A 23,098-nucleotide genomic window follows, 5' to 3' on the forward strand; every position below is an offset into this window, starting at 1 on the left:
CAAGTAACTTGGGCTTTGACAATATTTGCAGGCTTGAGTGAGGAGACAGACAGGGCCATGAGCTCTGCGCAGCTGTGGTCTGGTGGAATCTCACTGAGCCTGATACAACGGCCCCCATGCAGACCGGGCCAGTAGAGTGCGTTTGCGTCGGGTCACAATATGCATTCCCAGGTAAAAGATCGGTCAAACCACATTCAAGCTGCCTTTCTTGCAGTCTCTCAATAAAGTGTGGAGTAGGCAGTAAGTCTGCTGTCCGGTCAGCCATGTGGATATCAGAGATGGAAAGGCGAGAAACGCCATCTTGGCGACATGGTTCCTGAATGAGAGATCATAAGTTGTGATAACTGTCAGCTTTCTCAAGCAGGCTTTCCAATAAAGAATTGAGGCATGTGGAAGATTCCTCCATCCTCATAGCGTGATGCAAAAATATATATATAGGTTCCTAAATCTCCATAAATAAAAGTTTTAACAGCCAGGCTTCAGGAGCTCTGAAGTAAAACGTCTCTCCTCTTCGGTAGTTGGCTCCGCCCCCAGGTTTAATTTTTTAATTTTTGATAATTTGGTTTATTATTTTCTGCAATGTTAGATTTTATTTTTTTGTAATTTTAGATTAATTTAAACTTAGTTTTTTTATTTTTAAAGTAATGTTAGTTTTTTTTAATTATAATTGTAATTTAGTATTTTTTAATTTTAGGTAATTGAGGTTAATTTAGGGGGTGTTAGGTTAGGGGGCTTAGTAATTAAATTAGTTATTTGCTGTCACGGATACTGGGCTGCAAGGGTTAAATCCATACCCCCTACAACCTCACCCCTGTTGTTTCTCAGTGGAAGCTTTGGTTTGCTTGTTTATGAAGAGCTGGGGTATGACCAGGAAAACCCTCCTAGGCTGGCCTGGCTCCTGGAACTCCTGGTTAGCCGCCCCACCACAGACACCCACCTAACCCCTCTCAGACTGTCCAGGCTCCTGGAACTCCCGGTCGGACAGCAGGACACCCGCTAACTTTACCCCTGGTCGCTCCAGCAACCATGTGCCCCAGAGCTCCGCTCTTTTGGGGATTAGTAGCCCCTAGAGAGGACAAGAGGTGGGGGAATTACCGGAGGGGAGCTCCTTTGGGAACCGGGGGTTTTGGACACCCCTAAACCCATAAATTCAACGGACTGTAACTCCGATCCCCAGTAACTAATCATGCTGATTTTTGGACTGTGAAATCTGGGGATCGAGAGCTTTAAAATGACACCCTGGAAGTGCCGCCGCTCCACCGGGATCACCCTGAAACCGCCACCCGTAGGTATTGAGATTATGTGGGACTGTGGCTCCTATGGAGGCGCCGGTCAGTCTGGAGGGGCGGGAATGGCGAGAAAATAGTGGGATTGTCCAGGGTCTTATCAAGATGAGCTGTCTGTATAAAAGGAGTGTGTGTTTTCAATAAAATCAGTTCCTGTTTAACCTGAAGGCTAGTCTGTCTAGTTATTTGGATGGGCTCCAGCTAAAATCACTTTCCTGGGCTACATAGCAGCCTGTTGCAGGCAAAGGAAGGACCCTCTGGCAGAGCTACTCAGTCGGGGTAGCTGGAGTCTGCCATAGGGTGGGACCCTGAGTACTGGTGCTGTCGGGCATCAGTCGGCAGGAAGGAAGTAGGACCCATTTGGCGGAGCTACCCAGATGGGGTAGCCGGGCTATCCGTCACATTTGCATTGTGGGGGGTTGGTGGTTTAGGAGTTAATAGCTTCATTAGTTACTTTGCAATGTTGGGGGATGGCGGATTAGGGGTTAATACTTTTATTAGGTAGATTGCAATGTGGGTGAATGGCGGATTAGGGGTTAATATACTTTCAGGTAGATTAAGAGTTATGCACGTTAGAGGGTATTTAACGAACGCAACAAAAGTTGCGTAATTTCACCCTCCATAGCGCTGCCATTACAAGTTTTGAAACAGCCGGCTTGTGCGTGCGATATGGTTGCGTTGAGCTCCATACCACACAAAATACAAGTGCTGTTTTAATGTGCTCGTGCACGTTTTCCCCATAGACATCAATGGGGAGAATGGGTTAGAAAAAAACACCTGAAGCGCGGAATGAAAAGCTCCGTAACGCAGCCCTATTGATGTCTATGGGGAAAAAAAAATAGTTACGTTTAAACTTAACACCCTAACATAAACCCCCACAAATCTATTAACCCCTAATCTGCCGTTCCCGATATTGCCGCCACATAAATAAAAGGTATTAACCTCTAATCTGCCTCTCCTGATATCGACGCCCTTATACAATAGTTATATTGTAGCTAGCTTAGGTTTTATTGTTTTCACAGGTAACTTTTTATTTATTTTAACTAGGTAGACTAGTTAGTAAATAGTTACTACTAACAAACTACCTAGTTAAAATAAATACAAACTTACCTGTGAAATAAAACCTAAGCTGCCTTACACTAAAACCTAACATTACAAAAAAAAAGAAAATAATCCAAAACAATAAAAATTATTCCTATTCTAATACCATTTAAAAAAAAAAAAAAAAAAAAAACCTAATCTACAATAAAAAAGGGCCTTTTGTAGGGCATTGCCCTAAAGATATCAGCTCTTTTTCTACAAAAGATAAACAAACACTCTCTAACAGTATACAAACCCCCACCCCCCAAACCCAAAAAATAAAAATAAAGTAAAACCTAATCTACCCATTGCCCTGAAAAAGGCATTTGTATGGGCATTGCCCTTAAAAAGGGCACTCAGCTCTTTTGCTGCCCATTAAAAATAAAAAATGGCTATTCTAAAAAGAAAAAGCCACCACAAAACAGAATTTTAGAAGCTCTCATCCTACTGGCTGTTTTGAACAGCCAATAGGATTTTAGTAGCTCTTATCCTATTGGCTGATTTGAATTTCCAAAATCAAATCAGCCAATAGGAATGCAAGGGATGCCATTTTGAAAAGGCTCCCTTGCATTGAAGATTCAGTATACGGCGGCGCCCGTATGAAGAGGATGCTCCGTGCTGGATGTCTTCAGGATGGACCCGCTCCGCGCTGAAGATAGAAGATGCCGCCAGGATGAAGATGGAGCCGCCGAGATGAAGATCGTTCAAGAGGAACTTCAGCAACTGAGTACCTAAAGAGGGGTTAGTGTTAAGTTTTTTTAAGGTTTTTTGGGTGGGTTTTTTTTAGTTTAGGGTTTGGGCTTTTCTTAAAAGAGCTAAATGCCCTTTAAAGGGCAATGCCCATACAAATGCCCTTTTCAGGGCAATGGGTAGATGGGTAGGTTTTTGTTAGAGTTAGGTTTTTTTATTTTGGGGGGTTGGTTGGGTGGTGGGTTTTACTGTTGGGGGGTCTTTGTATTATTATTTTTTTTACAGGTAAAAGAGCTGTTTAACTTAGGGCAATGCCCTACAAAAGGCCATTTTAATGGCTATTGGTAGTTTATTGTAGGCTAGGTTTTTTTATTTTTGGTGGGCTTTTTTATTTTTATAGGGCTATTAGATTAGGTGTAATTCTTTTTTATTTTTGATAATTTAATTTGTTATTTTTTGTAATTAGATACTTTGTAATTTTTATAGTAGTTTTAGGATTTTTCTAATGTGTAATATAGATTATTTAATTGGTAGTTAGTTTAATTTTAGTTTAATAGTTATATTAGTTTAATTGTTAGTTTAAACTAAGTTTTTTTAATTTGACAGGTAAGTTTTAATTTAATTTAAGATAGGGAAATTGTAATTTTAATATAAAGTTAAGGGGCATTAGGGTTAGGGGTTACTAGTTTAAATTAGTTTATTGCGATGTGGGGGGCTTTCAGTTTAGAGGTCGATAGTTTAATTTAGTATATTTTGTTGTGGGGTGCTTGCGGTTTAGGGGTTCATAGGTGTAATATAGTGGCGGTGGTGACTGTTGGGGAGCGGTGGAATGGGGTTAATATCTTTAGTATAGTGGGGGCAATGTGGGCGGAAGGCAGATTAGGGGTTAATAATATTTAAATAGTGTTTGCTATGCGGGAGGGCCTCGGTTTAGGGGTTAATAGGTAGTTTATGGGTGTTTAGTGTATTTTGTAACAGATTAGTTATGAGTTTTATGTAACAGTTTTGTAGCGAAAAACTCATAACTACTGCTCTCAGATGCCGGTACGGATCTTGACGTTATAGGAAGTGCGTGACTGGCGCTGCGTTACAGGCTAAAAGGCTTGCGGTACAGCTAAACCGACAAGACTTATAATGGCTACGTTGCTGTTTTAATGCTGAAATTAAAAAAATGTCAGCGTTAAAACACGAATGCACAACTCATAATCTACCTGTTTATAAGCAAGAGGATTTAGATGTACTTTTAAAGGATCACTTTCTGTTATAATTTTTAAGCTAAACAACTAACATATTAAAGTTAATAAACATTAATTAAAACCTACTGACCTATATTTTCTCCAAAACAAAGTTTCATAACGTTCTAAAAGTTATATCTTTTATTCGTCGATGATGTCACATTATCCTGCCCACTATTTTCAGCACTGCGTGTTCAAAATACTTAAACCAATAACTTTGTGTTTAAAGCGCCATTTTGAAACCTAGGTATTGTAAACGGATTGGTACAGAGCAAAGGATACCCACGGAGTGGGTTTGGAAAACAATTAAATTTGCAGACAAGATTTCTAATATACGGTAGAGATATGTTAATGAAATGCTATTGATAAAAAGCGTATTTGGGATAGTTAGTTAGTAACAGGCATAGAAAATATTTACTTACAGTGGCCCTTTAAGCTTGCGAACTTCCTCTTATCATAAGATATAATTGGAAATGAAAATGTTGGGCAGGAACAAAGGCCATAATTTCCAAAATATAAACAATTCATAGCAAACTCTTAACAACAGACAAAGTGGCTCCTACTAAACGCAATAACCAAACTGTGAGACTAAAAAAGAAAACTGAAAGAATGATGTACTCAATGTTAATAAAAGTTAAATGATTGTGCTAATGTCATTTCAGTACTACATATCACACGTTACTTTATGCTTTACTTGTAAGTGTTCGCATAGTCGGTTTTTATAGTTTACTACACATTTTATTTTAGTTTCTAGTAACCATAAATGAGCTGAAAACACAAGGCAAATAATAGGGAAAATATCTAGTTACTTATGAACTAAACAGAGTTATCTCTTAGTGATTTTCAATAAGAGCATGGTCCTGTTGAGATATTTCTTCAAATTGACTATTTTCATCAACGCCATTTTATTTACCAAACTCTAAAAAGATAAGGTAAAGATAATGGCACATGCTAGTGCAATAATAAAATGCTCTAATGTGTTAAAACACATCCAGTTTGCTCCACCCCACGGATTTTCAAAACTGTCCTAAGGCCTTCCTAACAGGCCCGATTTTGAGAATAACTGAACTAGAGCACAGGTTAAATAATCAGCTGATTAGTAAACATTATTTTATTATTATTAATAATAATAATAATAATATTATTATTAAAGTGATTGTAATTCCTAGCGTTTGTGAAACGCTAGGATTTACCATTGGAACAAATAAAGAGGACTTTCAGTCATGAAGTATAAAATACTTCATACTGAAAAGCTCCTTTATTTGTTGGAAGCGTTTGCCGCACTGAGCTGCTCTCACTTAAAGGGACATTAAACACTAAATACATGCTAGATAGAATGATGCATTCAAAGAAAAGATTAGTCCATGACTAACATGCAGATGTTTATTTTAAAGTTTCATTAGTTGTTTAAAAAGTGACAAAATAAGTGTAAAGTTTTAGTGTCTATAAAACACTGGGAGCTGCCATGTTGTAACTTGTGTTACCTTCTCTGCTGTGGCCAATTAGAGACAGTTATAAATAGGTCACTAGAGTGTGCAGCCAATGGTTGTGCTGGATTTAACAGTGTTCTGCACTTCCATTTCTAACAGGAACTGAAAAGCTCACAATTTCAGAATGGAATTACAGACAAAGAGGACAAAATAAATAATGAAAGTATATTGCAGAGTTGTTTTATTATATACAATGTATCATTTTATATTACCATCTCAAAGTGTTTAATGTCCCTTTAATAGATCTGGCCCTTAGTATCAAATTTGCTTCATTCTCTTGATAAGTAGGAGGAGCAATGCACTACTGGGAGCTAGCTGAACACATCAGTAAGAAAATGAAAACAGGCATATGTGCAGCCACCAATCAGCAGCTAGAGTCAAGCTCCTGAGCCTACTGAGTTATGCTATTCAACAAAGGATACTAGTGATGCACCGAAATGGAAATTCTGGACCGAAACCGAATCCGAAAATCCGGGATGCACTTGGCCGAAAACCGAAACTGATACCGAAAATGTATTTTTTCAAATGTATTTATTTATTTTTGCATAATTAGAGCCAATAAAAAAGCCCACACTTTTATTGAAAGTAACACACTAAAATTGGACAAAAAGATCTTAAAACAATAATATGCTACACAATAATTTTACCAAGAAAAAAAAAAAACAGGCAAAAAATAATGCCATTTTCGGCCAAAATGTTTCTGGAACCAAAATTTTGGTGCATCCCTACTTAAAACAATTATAAATATCAATATACTGTATTATTCTTCATTTAGTTCTATGTAACAGAATCATATTTAACAGTTTTTTTTTACTAATTATCCAAATAAAGTATAGTCCTAGAAAACTCATTATATGCAGAACAGTAAGTCAAGTAATAAACTTAAATAGCAGCTCTAGGCTAGCATCAAATTTGAAACATGCTACACAATAATTTTCCCGAAAATAACAGGCAAAAAAAACAAAAACCGAAATAGCCGAAAATGCCATTTTCGGCCGAAACTTTCTGCGGCCGAAATTTCGGTGCATCCCTAAAGGATACCAAGAGAATTAAACCAATTTGATAATAGAAGTAGATTAAAGTTGTTTAAAATGTTATACTATATCTGAATCATGAAGGAAAAGGTTGGGTTTCATGTCCCTTTAAGTAACACTGATAAATAGCATAAAATGTTATAATATTGCAAAGTATTACACTGCCCCCCGCTAGGCTACTTCATAATGCCACCCAGCTGGCAATTTTTTATTTTTTTGTGGAGAACACTTTATTGGTCCTCTTAACACACAGTTTTAAACACTGCAGCTATTGAGTGTACATATTTGTCACTGTCAAGTCTCAAATAAAATGGTATACAAGCATATTTCAAAATGATCAAATCATGACTACCAAAATAGTCATAGTCACTGTCAATTGGCATTTCATTGTTTCACTGTCAAAATTAAATGTGTCTGTGTGAGTTTGATATCTAGGGGTCCAATGCAAGTCATCAAAAAAGAAAAAGCCATCTAAATGAATACAAACATATCCAGTGACCTTTCTAAGACCCTTGTTAATCCTTACATAACCAAGCACAATACAACAGACACTATATGCTACATTCAGTATTACAGACTAGTTTATAAGCAAAAGCCAGCACAACTTTCCTATTTCTATTTAAGAAAGGTAGAATAGTTTGGATTTTGCTTGATTTTTGTTGGCAGGAGAAGCCAGGCTCTCATTTGGAACCCTTCAAAATTGTATTAAGTTTCTATTTGTATTTTTAAGTGGGGGCACTGTGTTTTTTTAAATCTAGATGGAATTCTTAACATCTTGAAAAACTGCAAACTATACTCTACACCAGGGTTCTTCAAACTTTTTTTCCCCAAGGCCCAGTGCCATGATTTTACATACCTCTGTGGTAATTTTTTTATGCTTGGTCTGAAAATTTCTGAAGTAATATATAACAGGATATCTGCAATTTTTGGCAATGTGACTAAAATGTGTGTGTACTTTAGTCCTGATTGTAGTCAAACTTGAAAGTGTTGTAAAAGGAAGTAACACGCATTCTCATAAAGACACACCACACACACTGATACAATACACACACATATACACTACCACACACAATTAAAACACATATACACACCCTCCTAAAACACACACAAGCAGCAACTCAGTAAACATGGTGTTGCAAACCAATAATGGTTCCTGGCCCATTGTTTGAAGAACCCTGTTCTACACAGTTTCTGTAGACAGATTTACATTTTCAAGCATATTTTTTTTTTGTGTGTCCCAAAAATACAATTTTCCTTCCCCAATTTTTATTACATTAAGTCTAATCAATCTTAACAATTAATCCAAATGCACACTCTATAGTTTTCTACACTTTATACAAAAACACCATTAACAGTCAAAGGTATCAGAATTTTAAAGTGATGGTAAATTAAGTCTTACAAAAAGTTAAATATGAAATCAATGTATAAAAAAAAATATATCTGTACCTGTGCTTTATAGTGTAAGCTTACCTGAAAGGGTTAAAACGTTTCTGTAGTTTATTACTCACCCCCACCACTGTTGGCCCACTGTGAAGATTGCTTTTTTTCAACCTGTGACGTATTCACCGCTCATCCAATGTTTGTGCGAGTCATACGGCAATAATCAAGCTTAGCCTTTCTATTGGCTATACAATAATTGTGTTTCTTACTTTTATGAAATGGGGTATTTTAACCTCACAGTTTTATATGGATGGCCAAAAATTTCTGGCTCCTAATTGTATGTCTCCTAGATTTACACACACACAAAAAAAATATTCCAGCCCTGATCTAGATGTTGGTGATACATCTTATCTGACAAAGCTGATTTAAATTATACATTTATTTATTTGTTTCTGAATAATGCCTTTCAAGTAAAATAAAAATACAAAATTTTCATTTTTAAAATCTCTGCCCAACTTCACCTGTGTGATCAAACCTAAAACAGGAAATAATTATATTTCTTACACAAGCCAAAATAGTAAAGTACCCTGTGCTATATCAAGTCACCCAGGGCTATTAGAAGGGACATGAAAACCAAAAATGTTATTTCCAAATTTCGATAGGGCATGCAATTTTAAACAACTTCCTAATTTACTTCTATCATCAAATTGTCTTTGTTTCTTTGGTATCTTTTGCTGAAAAGCAGGGACATAAGCTTAGGAGTGTGCACGTGTCTGGAGCTCTATATTGCAGCAGTTTTGTAAGAATGTTATCCATTTGCAAGAGCACTAGATGACTATTTCTTGCCATGTAGTACTCCACACACAATTTAACCCTTCCAGTGAGCAGAAATCAGTTCTTCGCCCAATCCCAGCTTTAAAGAGACAATCTACTTTTTTTATTTTTCATTGTATAATAAGATAGATAAAGCCTTTACTACCCATTTCCCAGCATGGCACAACCAACATTGTTATATTAATATACTTAGAAACAGGCAGAGATGTAAAGGCTTATTGGTTTTAAAGCCCCCTCAGGCCGCCTCTTATCTCAGTACATTTTATTCGCTTTTCAAAGCCAGATTGTGCTAGTTCATGTGTGCCATATAGATAACATTGTGCTGACTCCCGTGAAATTATGCAGGAACCAGCACAAATTGGCTAAAATGCAAGTTTGTAAAAAGCACTTAGATAAGATGAAAGTCTGCAGAGGCATAGATACAGGGGCGGAACTACAGGGGGGTGCAGAGTACGCAACTGCAACTGGGCCACTGATTGTGGGGGCCCAGCAAAAAAAAAAAAAAAATCGTTGACCTGCCACTGCCTGCACTGATATCATGTGAGTGTGACATGATGCTTCACTAGTGTCTCTGACTACAGGGGTTAGTGTTTCTGCTTTACCCATTGGTGTTTATGTGTGTATTTATGCATGTATGTGACTGTGTGTGTGTATTTATGCATGTATGTGACTGTGTGTGTGTATTTATGCATGTATGTGACTGTGTGTGTGTATTTATGCATGTATGTGACTGTGTGTGTATTTATGCATGTATGTGACTGTGTGTGTATTTATGCATGTATGTGACTGTGTGTGTATTTATGCATGTATGTGACTGTGTGTGTATTTATGCATGTATGTGACTGTGTGTGTATTTATGCATGTATGTGACTGTGTGTGTATTTATGCATGTATGTGACTGTGTGTGTATTTATGCATGTATGTGACTGTGTGTGTATTTATGCATGTATGTGACTGTGTGTGTATTTATGCATGTATGTGACTGTGTGTGTATTTATGCATGTATGTGACTGTGTGTGTATTTATGTATGTATGTGACTGTGTGTGTATTTATGCATGTATGTGACTGTGTGTGTATTTATGCATGTATGTGACTGTGTGTGTATTTATGCATGTATGTGACTGTGTGTGTATTTATGCATGTATGTGACTGTGTGTGTATTTATGCATGTATGTGACTGTGTGTGTATTTATGCATGTATGTGACTGTGTGTGTATTTATGTATGTATGTGACTGTGTGAGTATTTATGCATGTATGTGACTGTGTGTGTATTTATGCATGTATGTGACTGTGTGAGTATTTATGCATGTATGTGACTGTGTGTGTATTTATGCATGTATGTGACTGTGTGTGTATTTATGCATGTATGTGACTGTGTGTGTATTTATGCATGTATGTGACTGTGTGTATTTATGCATGTATGTGTGTATGTATGTGACTGTGTGTGTATTTATGCATGTATGTGACTGTGTGTGTATTTATGCATGTATGTGACTGTGTGTGTATTTATGCATGTATGTGTGTATGTATGTATGTATGTGACTGTGTGTGTATTTATGCATGTATGTGTGTATGTATGTGATTGTGTGTGTATGTATGTGATTGTGTGTGTATTTATGCATGTATGTGTGTGTATGTATGTGATTGTGTGTGTATTTATGCATGTATGTGTGTGTATGTATGTGATTGGCTAAAATGCAAGTTTGTAAAAAGCACTTAGATAAGATGAAAGTCTGCAGAGGCATAGATACAGGGGCGGAACTACAGGGGGGTGCAGAGTACGCAACTGCAACTGGGCCACTGATTGTGGGGGCCCAGCAAAAAAAAAAAAAAAAATCGTTGACCTGCCACTGCCTGCACTGATATCATGTGAGTGTGACATGATGCTTCACTAGTGTCTCTGACTACAGGGGTTAGTGTTTCTGCTTTACCCATTGGTGTTTATGTGTGTATGTATGTATGTGACTGTGTGTGTATTTATGCATGTATGTGTGTGTTTGTATGTGACTGTGTGTGTGTATTTATGCATGTATGTGACTGTGTGTGTGTATTTATGCATGTATGTGACTGTGTGTGTGTATTTATGCATGTATGTGACTGTGTGTGTGTATTTATGCATGTATGTGACTGTGTGTGTATTTATGCATGTATGTGACTGTGTGTGTATTTATGCATGTATGTGACTGTGTGTGTATTTATGCATGTATGTGACTGTGTGTGTATTTATGCATGTATGTGACTGTGTGTGTATTTATGCATGTATGTGACTGTGTGTATTTATGCATGTATGTGTGTATTTATGCATGTATGTGTGTATGTATGTGACTGTGTGTGTATTTATGCATGTATGTGACTGTGTGTGTATTTATGCATGTATGTGTGTATGTATGTATGTGATTGTGTATGTATGTATGTGACTGTGTGTGTATTTATGCATGTATGTGTGTATGTATGTGATTGTGTGTGTATGTATGTGATTGTGTGTGTATTTATGCATGTATGTGTGTGTATGTATGTGATTGTGTGTGTATTTATGCATGTATGTGTGTGTATGTATGTGATTGTGTGTGTATTTATGCATGTATGTGTGTGTATGTATGTGATTGTGTGTGTATTTATGCATGTATGTGTGTGTATGTTTGTGGAACCAGCAAATTACAGACCTTGTTACTACAGCATGGGGGGGCGGGGGGTAAACAGTGTCACTATACAGTACCACTATATACAGTACCGGGGGACTTGACCATGTCACTGACAACTGTGGTCACTTCATAAAGTACTGGGGCGGGCATAGTTGCCAACAGTCCCTGATTTTGTCCCTGGAAATGTCCCTGAAAATCTCCTTTGCGCAACATTTGTTGTATGTATATATATATATATATATATATATATATATATATATATATATATATATATATATATATATATATATATATATATATACACACACACACACACACATATATATACATACATATACATACACACATATACAGATAGATAGATGATAAATAGATATAGTGTATTATTTAAATATAATTCATTCCTAATGGAATATTGTTATTATTATTGAATGGGTTCACATATTATTTGTCTTTCTAATTGTGATGCTGTGGCTACATTTGGACACCAATCAGCAAGCGCTACCCAGGAGCTGAGACAAAAATGGGAGGGCTTGTAAGCTTACATTTTTGATTTTTCAAATAAAGATACCAATAGAACAAAGAAAAATTGATAATAGGAGTAAATTAGAAAGTTGCTTAAAATTGCATGCTCTTATCTGAAACATGAATGTTTAGTTTTGACAAGACTATCCCTTTAATATAACCATGTTGGTTATGCAAAACTGTGGAATGGGTAATAATAAACAATAACAATTTTCAAGTAGACTGACCCTTTAGGTGAGACTAAATGTGGATAGTGTTACAAATGGAGAGAGGTTAAGTAGTGTCATTTAATAACTGCAGATTCATTATATTATCATGCAACAATGTGCTACATATAAACAGCATGGCAAGTAAAACTCAGTGGATGGGGGCATAATATAATATTGGCCAATCACGAAGTACATATTCCACACATTAAATTGCTTTTTAAAATGTCGATGGAAATAAATGTAGCATACATTGCTCCTGCTTCATATACATATGGATAAACACATTTACTTCCAGCCTATATTTATTACTTCTAATTTTAGCCCTGTCATTTATGTTTTCTGAGTTCCAAATGATCTCTGCCCTCTTTTCCCTTTAATCCACAGAAAGTGAATTTAGAAACTGAACGTATCCGGGGAATAAAAGTCAGCATGGAGGAGGGTAGGGCTGTGACTGTGCACTTTCTCGCCCTCACCCCGTCACTTACCATGTTGTTGCTGTATGAACTCCAGAGAAGACACCAGAAGTGGCAGTAATCCGGGTGCAAGGCAGTGACACAGCGTGTGACAATCACTGTATGTAAAACATTATTAGTCTGTGTGAGACATTGTGTATGTAAATGGCCTCTGCAGCAGTGTCACTCTGTGTATGACTCTCCTGGGAAAACTGTGACCTGAGTCCCTCCCTCCTTGGTTTTCCTCTCTCCTTCCTTCTTTTCTCACACCCCCTCTAGTTTGTTTATTCTTCTTTCTCTCCCCGTGTTTGTTTATTCTCGTTTCTCTTTTCTGTCTCATAAAGTTATAAAGTTCGGGTCAAAGTATCCGTTTCCTAAGAGAGGTGGAGTCTAGAACAGCTGTAGTAAATATCCCTCCTCCTGCTCAGCCCCTTCAGAGCCCTAAATAAACGGTAAAAAGTAGTGGCACTTGGACTGACTCCAGGGAATACAGCAGTAACCTTATAGGAAGATATATCAGCTGTTCTGCAATAATATTCACTATTTATGTCATTGGTTAAATACACCCTTAGTATGGTATACGCATACTCAAATGAGGAGCCACACTGACCCCCCCCCCCTCAATAAATACAAAAAATGAGAAACTTTATTCATAAAAATAAAAATAAATTAAACTGTGGAGGAATTGGTAAAATGTGGATGAGTATCAATCAAGAGGATTGACAATCAAGACTTAAAGTCATGTGATCAGGGGGCTGTCAGAAGATGCTTAGATACAAGGTAATCACAAAGATAAAAAGTATATTCATATAACCATGTTTTCTGTGCAAATCTGGGGAATGGGTAATAAAGGGATTATCTATCTTTTTCAACAATAATTTTTTGGCATTGACTGTCCCTTTAAATAAATAATAATAATGGCAGATTAAAAATTAAGGAGATTTGATGGCAGCACTGTTACACTGTCTACATACATATTTGGGATAAGCAAACTTTTTTTAAATGATGAATAATACAATATGTTTGTAACTGAGGTCACATTTTTAAATTAAATATAAATGTACAATATTTCCAATGTACTTTACAATTTATTAATATGATCAAATTGTCTTCTTTCTAATGGAACCCTTTGTTGAAATTGTGTTCCTTTCTACAGGTCAGAGCTTGTCCGGTGAGGGACAGTGATGGGGCTAAAACACATAGTAAAAGAAAGAAATCTGATTTAAAAAATTAACTGCTCTAATGAAACGGATCATTTTATTTGTGCACTAGAATGTTACTTTTAAAGAATTAAGATGACATAAAGATATTATCTACATGCTAGCCATCTGCACAATTGTATTTAGATTCAGTGAAGTACCAAATAGTTATATGAACATACTGTATATGCAAATTGTACTTTTACTCTAAAATGTCTTTCTTAAAGTGAAGGTCCATTTTGATGAATTAGTGCCCAGTTTTTATTAAACCTATTAAAAACAAGGGAACTTTAATTCATCAAAATTGAAATTTCCCTGTTTTTTTCAAGGCTTCCTCCAATCACAGCTTACCCCCCCCCCCCCCCCAACCGGGGGAATCTTGACCTGATGCAACGCTGTGATTGGAGGAAGACGGATTCGTCATTTTGGATCTGTGAAGGTGGCTTGCGACGGGCAGAGGAAGTGCTGGAGCGGTTGCCAGGATTTAAAGGTAAGTTTTTGAAGAAAACAGTGAAATGTCAATTTTGATTAATTAAAGTGCCCTTGTTTTTAATAGGTTTATTAAAAATTGGGCACTAATTCATCAAAATGGACCTTCACTTTAAATTACAGATTAATATATTAGGAAATATCATGTTTATATATTTTACAGCATAGCCTGTTTGCTCAGGGAGATAAGTTTTTGTATACAGAGATATCAGCAAATAGTGTGACTGATTTCAAATAATGTCAGTCCCTCACTGGACTCTTAAAAAAGTTAGATAAATTAGGTATCTTTACATGTAAATGCAACAACTCAGATAAGACTGAAATTAGCAGGAGTGTATTTGCTGACATCTAGTGGTCAGTCTTGCTATTTGTATACATAATACAATTATGCTAAACCAGCTTACATATGTTGTTCATTTTATAATCTGTACATAGATACTCATGCAAAAATCCTACATCAAACATACATAGGGATACCAGGGATATCAGTTTTTTTTTTTAGTCAATATTAGGCTATGTCTGGCCCTTGAAAAGTAGTAGTACCTGACAATCCATTGATCCTTCAGAGGTTTTGGAACTACATTTCCCATGATGCTCAGCCAGCATTTTATCTAGCTGAGCATCATGGGAAATGGAGTTCCAAAACCTCTGGAGAGCCAAGTTTGGAAACCCCTGCATTAGAGCATGTAATGTTTTGACTATCGACCCTGCTCTACTGTGTATTTTACCCCACAAAGGAGTTAAACAGACTACAGATGTTCCGTTCCCAAGCTGAACCCCCCACTGGTCCAATCAGCAGCTCTAGTTGCACATCTGAGTTGTGCGGCTAGCACTGCTTGGATCAGCCGCTGGTTCTATTTGGGACCAGCAGTGCACCGCAGGTCCCGTGTGGAACAACTACTGTGTGTTTAACCTTTTTGCAGGGTTTAAATACACAGTAGACCAGGGTCGATAGTCGGAAAATGACATGTTCTAACGGATTAGAGCTGTAATTTTTTTTATAAATATTACAGCCTGTGGGCCTACTTCAGGATGGAGTCATTGATTACTTCAGAATGACTCCGGGAAGAACATCCCTTTTGACTTGGGCACATAGCAACCGGTTGCCAACTAGATTATAATTTGACAACTACTGATCTCTGTATATGCATAATCCCATATTTTTCTAGCATTCTGGAGGATTTTGGTGCTTAAATTGAGTGCTAATTTATAGGTGCTGACTGGCAACTTTTGTATTGGAGAGGGGCTATCACAAATGACCAGCTACTGATCTGTCCACACATTACTTTTTATACACAAAAGTGTAGCATAGCTCTTCTTTCCAGGCCATTTTCCCACTTTCTGTTGTTTCAGAGACCATAATTAATAGACACTGCTATAATTTAGCAGTGCACTTCACAATTAGTCACTGCACATCTACAACGCTAAACTTCGGTAAAACTGCAATTTTAATGTAATATGTATAACAGTAAAAGATGAAATAAAAACCATAGTATTTTTCGGATAATCTGGCTTTATGAGCTCTATAATTAGGCACAAAAAAGATTTTATTCATCGGATTGTTTGACTGTGACCCATGATTGGAGGAGCATCATCAGTTGCACCATAATTGGTCTGGATGTGATCATATGCAAAATCTACCTGTTTTTCTGAATATCTAGAACTATATTATTTAATTGTATTTGCGCTATGACTCTTTTTTTATAAAAAAAAACCTGCACTGGGACTAGGTATAGGCAAGGTGTCCGTACACGGACACTGGTGTCCGTGACTGGGTCTTGCAGTGTCTGCCGGGCATTTTGAATTGGGGAGGGAGGAATAGGGCAGATAAATGCAGGTCCTGACTCCTCCTTGATGCCGCTCAGTTGCGGAAAAGTAACTCAGAGTGAGACTGAGAGGGAAGATTCAAGAAGCAAGCTAGCACTGTGTCCTTGGAGCTTTATATGCAAAGGTAAAGCACTTTAACAGACACGTGAGGTTTATATTTCCCCTTTCCTATTATTTAATTAAAAAGAAAAAGATATACTAAGGTTGTGATTCACAACCTTAGTATATCTTTTATTTCTTATTGAATAATAGTAAAGGGAAAATATGTAGTGTGAATAAAGTTAGTGGCTTGTCAAGAGACTGCTAGCTATATTGGGTGATATTGAATAAATAAAGCCTGAGTGAAATACTGGATGTGTATCTGCATCTGTATAATAACACCCGCAGCCTTTGTCCGCAGCCTTTGACACTGTCGACCACCCTCTTTTGCTCCAAACCCTCCAATCCTTCGGCATCTGTAACACAGCCCTTTCGTGGCTCTCTTCCTACCTATCAAACCGTACCTTCAGTGTAGCCTTCTCTGGGGCCTCCTCTGCCCCGTCACCACTTTCTGTTGGAGTACCGCAAGGCTTTGTCCTCGGTCCCCTTCTCTTCTCAATCTATACGTCATCACTAGGCTCCCTAATTAAGTCCCACGGTTTCCAATATCATTTGTATGCCGACGACACCCAAATCTACTTCTCTGCACCAGACCTATCTCCTTCCTTGCTAACCTGTGTCACTAACTGTCTTTCTCACATCTCTTCCTGGATGTCCTCCCACTACCTCAAGCTAAATCTCTCCAAAACTGAGCTCCTCATTTTCCCCCCTTCTTCCAAAATCTCCACCCCCAATATCTCTATAACTGTCGACAACTCCATCATTACCCCTACCCCTACCCCGCATGCCCGATGTCTCAGGGTCACATTTGACTCAGATCTTTCCTTCACTCCTCACATTCATTCCTTGGCTAAAGCCTGCCGCTTCCACCTTAAAAACATCTCCAAAATTAGACACTTCCTTACACAAGATACAACTAAGATTTTAATACACTCTCTCATTCTTTCCCGCCTTGATTACTGCAACTCTGTCCTCTCTGGTCTCCTTACAATCCATAATGAATGCCTCTGCCAGACTCATCTTCCTTACTCGTCGCTCTTCATCTGCTGCTCCTCTCTGCCAATCCCTTTACTGGCTTCCTCTTGCCTCTAGGATCAAACACAAAATTCTCACTCTGACATACAAAGCCCTCAACTGCACTGCTCCCCCTATATCTCAGACCTTGTCTCCAGATACTCTCCCTCCCGTCCCCTTCGCTCTGCTCATGACCTCCTACTCTCCTCCTCTCTGGTTACTTCATCGCACTCCCGTTTACAGGACTTCTCCAGACTGGCTCCCATCTTGTGGAGCTCTCTGCCTCGCCCCACAAGACTCTCCCCTAGTTTTGAAAGCTTCAAGCGCTCCCTAAAGACTCTACTGTTCAAGGATGCATACAACCTATGCTAACCTTACTTTATACCAGTTCCAATCCTCCATTGCTATCCCCTGAACCCCCTTAGCATGTAAGCCTAAGAGTCCAGCTGTTTGTAGATCACCTTCTCAAGAGTGGATTACAACAGTGCAACTCTTGGCAGGGCCCTCTACCAATCTGATCCCTTTAATTGTTTTGTTGTACTCCCCTTTGTTTATAGTGCTGCGGAATCTGTTGGCGCTCTACAAATAACCGATAATAATAATAATAATAATAATAACACCCAGCACTATACAAATACACAGTAGTGACACTGGCACATGGGTATAGTTGAGGAGGGCTGGATATAGGATCAGTGGTATCTGCATCTGTATAATACCACCCTGCACTATATAATGATGTTTTTCATTTGAAATGTACCTTGGTGTCCTTCACTAAGGTCTGTACTTTGGAAAATGTCCGCCACAGCCTTGGTCCGTGCCTATCCCTGACTGGGACGCAACATATATAGGGCAAAATTACAGGTAGAGCGCTATATATTGCTTTCATAAAAGTGATATTTGTACTCCACTGTGTAAAACCAGCGCTCACTAATGTGTGCTGATATTACAAGTTAAGCGCGATGCGAATTTGAGCTCTCATTTGCATTGCTAGGAAGCATTGCGCTCACGACAGCGTGCCAATGGAAGCCTCATTCTGATGCCATCTGAGACAGCATCAAAACCTAAGTGCAGTGAACGGGTAAGTAGCGCAGCAATGGCAGCAAATTTAAATATATATATATACTGTATATACAGTATATGCTAATATACATATATATAAGTATATACACATATTAACACATAAATATATATGTATATTAGCATATATACATATATATTTACTGGGAACACAAAGTTCCCATAGACCACAATGTAAAAGCACTTTTCAGTGCTATTTTTTTTCTAACACCCCACTAAAGCTAACTTTAACTCCAAAATACTGCTTAGTGCAGTTATTTTATTAAAAAATAAAAATGCTGCTATCGTTATTTTTTAATAAAATACACAACGCAGTATTTTGGGGCATTTGGGGCACATTTCTAAAATTAACCGGAGATCTGATCTCTGGTTAATTTTATAAACGCTAATTGCTACACAAGCTCGCGGTAGCAATAACCAGCCACTTGTAATGGCTGATTAATTATCGTGTGCCTGATAAAACGGGCACATTTTGCCGTTTGCTTGACTGCGATAATTTGGCGCTCCGCTTGTGATTTAGCCCTCACTCAATTAGACTGAACAAGAGTAGGTAGTCCTGTAATGGTCCATATTTTTTATTTATTTATCTTTTATTGAGGTTTTTAGAGAAAAGATACAGATAACATTTGTCATGTCATATGATAAGTAAACAAAACAATATCACTGTAAGGTGTATAATCCCACGGGGGGGTGTCAGCGCAGGCCAAAGCCTGGGGCCTAGTGTACCACCTGAGGCATATGTAGATGTAGGGGTGCTTATCCACGGTTCTTCCGCAGGGAGATACTGGAAATCTGATGGTTTGTTCATGGGGTAGACAAGGCAACCAGTGGATACCCATGGCAAGCAAACACTCGAGTCACAGGGAGTCTAGGAAGCAAACAGAAACAGTACAGGATGAGTACACACCGCAATACAATCACAATTATGTCCAAATAAAACGTCACTTTTAATCTTATGTCATTTAAAATCAAACAAAACATTGTTGATACAAACTAAATACATTGACATTTCTCAGAGAATAATTTACAACTTCTCTATACACTTCTGTATGAGGAAAGCATACAAACAGAACATCATTTAAAACTACAAGTTCTTTTAAAGGTAAACACAACTTTATGGTAAGAATTACTCTCTTTGACAAACATCAGGAATGACCAAATTCACTTTGCAGATACCATACTAATTGATAAAAGGGAAAAATACATTTGCTTTCATAACCTATAATTATGCTATTCCCTGAACAAACATTTCTCTGTATATTTACTATAAACTTCTAGCTTAGACGTGTCCTCCTTATGTTCTAAAGGGTGAAGGGTCTAAGATATTATGATATATTGCAGCATCTTTCTTAAACATATCTTTTATACTCAGTGGGCCATTCAATAGGGTACAATACTGCGAAGTTCACAGTTACCTTTATCTAAAGGGTTACTTTGTTAAGCACATAAACTACCATGTGCACTAATACCAATGAAGCATATGATGTCTTATACCCAATATGATCAATAAAAATAATACAAATACAAGAGAATACAAAACAAGCAATATAAGGAATTGAGTTAAAACAATACTCCCCTAATTTAATTGGTTGATCCTGTAACAGCATAACAGGACTTCCATATCGAGCGGTAAGGCACAGTCCAGAGAAGGATAGTCTTTATGTCCTGAAGACACACATCAGAGAAAACAGTCATGGATTACCCAGAGTCCAGTTCTGGGGCTGGTACCAGCATGCAAAGCAAAGAATGGATCCAAAGATAGTTCAGTAACTTTTTTTTTTACTGCAGTATGATGGTTAAAACAAGCTTGACAAAAGGTCTTTCATCTTTATCTTTTCTTTCTTTAAAGGTTTACTCGCTTTCAATCTTTAATCTTTTGAAGAGTGCACTTATGGAATTTTGCCTGTACAGATTTTACCTAAATATGGAAACTCAAAAATAATTCAGTTAGTGTGTTTCAATCTCTGAAGACAGCATACTCTCATCCTGCAAATACAAATATAGTGTTAAGAACCACATAGAAAAATAAAACATTTTAGGCATCTGAAATTAACACAATAACATTGTACGAGGAGATTCAAAACGTTTTAGGTTCACCTCCTAAAAATAATCTCCTCCATTACATAAAGATATTCATCAATACTCATCAATACTTCCCCCATGTTTGCGTAAAACATCTCATGTGACACGCAAACACAAGATAACAAGAAACTAAACGATAACTCATGCACTCCACTCATGCAGAGACAACTCTCAATAGCAAGCAAAATGAAATACACTTCACAATTCAATATGCTGTCCACAAAAGAGAAAAACATAACAAACAATGAAAACCAATCGTTCTTGTCTTACACAAAACGAAACATTAGCTGCTGACACAAATTTCAAACAACCACAATTAACTTAGAATGCAACACATATTCTGACATTCGCTGAAATGCAACACACTCAGAACATGACAAACAATTAAAAACATCCACTATGTACAAAACTTTAATATCACACAAAGGCCTAGATTTAGAGTTCGGCGGTAGCCGTCAAAACCAGCGTTAGAGGCTCCTAACGCGGGTTTTTTACGCACTCCGGTATTTAGAGTTTATTTACCGCGACTCAAAATACACCTAACGCTCAACTTTCTACCGCCACCTCAGACCCAGTAGTAAACATATACCGCACAAAAAAACATCCACGAATCACAAAACAAATATTACACAAAGTACACTTACACTCATACAAACACAACACTATCTTTATTTTTCGGAATTGTTATTTTTTCTTTAAAATACAAAGGATTAAAGTTGCGAGATCTCGGGTGTTTGAAAAAAATCCACACAAATCCATTTTCCCATTGACTTACATGGACATACGGGAAAAGACCCTCATATACCTACATCTAACGAATAACATTATCACAAACATACACTCATCGATGCATACAAACAATATACACCACATTACATACACAAAATATTTATTTATTACAAAAAGAACACGATTTAGTTACTTTTTCACACAAGCTCATGACGTCACTCACTTTACGAGGAAAACCAGTCTTAGAAAAAAAAATATAGAAATCTTTGGAGCCTCCATTGACTTCTATTGGGAAGACGTGCTCGTGCACGCGAAACCCTCATTTCCCTAACGCACGCAAATAGCGTAGACGGAAAAACTCCAAATACCAGCGCTAGAAAATACATGCTTTTATGCGTTAGACCCAGCTATGATAAATAGATCAAGAAATGACTATTTCCCTATGGTGGATTTATGTTTTTTAATATTAAATATTCACCACACCATAAATATTTTTAACACTTTTAGATTACATCAACTACAAATCCCCATCACTAGTAACACATTATTATTTCAATAAAATTACATTTACAATTAAAATAAAATTCAATACACATTTCTGGATTCACAAACACTACACAATGGGAAACATCTCTCATTTACCTTTATTATTGCATTTCTGTTATTCAACTCATATGCTTGCAGCAACTGCATATCTACATAGGCTTAACACATGATCACTCATGGATGCACATACATTACTTTTAACATTCACTCATACATGTGCATTCAAATGATGGGGGAAAAACACATTACATTCTCTCGAGGAATCACAAAACACAACATATGGATTTTACTGTACTTTTAACATCATGATTCCATCACCAGAAACCATTAGGAATTACCTACAACAATAACATCATTACACCAGATTACAGATGTCACTTTATGGGAAGGAACAACAATGCCAGACCGCTATATAGAAGTCAGCATATGTGGGACACAATCACAATATATACGTACATGTACATAACACGCATCACCCATCACGCAACCACAAAGCACACATTTAGATTTTATTCAGCACACAATAACAATGTAGCACAATACAACAACACAATGAGGATTTCACAACTACATAGGCAGGTTAATAATATCATGACGTCATTACAAGATTCAACCATACACATCACAGATTCACCACTGTACCGCCCCTTTAGGAACTTTAACACTCAATACTACAATACAACATATACGTAAAACACACTTTTGAACAGCATTATTATGGAGATTTCAATGGGACAATTCAGAAATATTGTCAGATCGCACATCAATTATATATATATAATACTACAGATGGCAGCCGGAAGTTATTCAGTATTCGTGCAATTTTTATGGGACGCATACAATATCGTCAGATCGAAAATCACTTATATATATAATACTACAGATGACAGACGGGAAGTTTGGAATTATTATTGCGATTTTAAAGGGACGCGTACAATATTCACATCTCGGCAATCACTTATATATACAATACTACAGATGACAGCCGGAAGTTATTCAGTATTAGTGCGATTTGAAAGGGACGCGTACAATATTCACATCTCGGCAATCACTTATATATACAATACTACAGATGACAGCCGGAAGTTATTCAGTATTAGTGCCATTTGAAAGGGACGCATACAATATTGACAGCTCGGCAATCACTTATATATACAATACTACAGATGGCAGACGG

At 37.3% G+C, this 23,098-nt stretch overlaps 1 protein-coding gene across 1 annotated transcript in view; it reads right to left on the minus strand.

The window, feature by feature from the left end:
- The window catches only part of LOC128662206 (vesicle-associated membrane protein 5-like), a 41,127-nt gene extending 27,876 nt beyond the window's left edge, over nucleotides 1–13,251 (minus strand). Inside the window, exon 1 of the mRNA XM_053716026.1 lies at nucleotides 12,893–13,251. Within this exon, the coding sequence (XP_053572001.1) occupies nucleotides 12,893–12,895 (3 nt within the window). The 5' untranslated portion in view covers nucleotides 12,896–13,251. The remainder of the gene's footprint in view (nucleotides 1–12,892) is intronic.
- Between the last annotated feature and the right edge of the window lie 9,847 nt (nucleotides 13,252–23,098).

Source organism: Bombina bombina, chromosome 6, assembly GCF_027579735.1.
Source record: "Bombina bombina isolate aBomBom1 chromosome 6, aBomBom1.pri, whole genome shotgun sequence".
Taxonomy (NCBI): domain Eukaryota; kingdom Metazoa; phylum Chordata; class Amphibia; order Anura; family Bombinatoridae; genus Bombina; species Bombina bombina.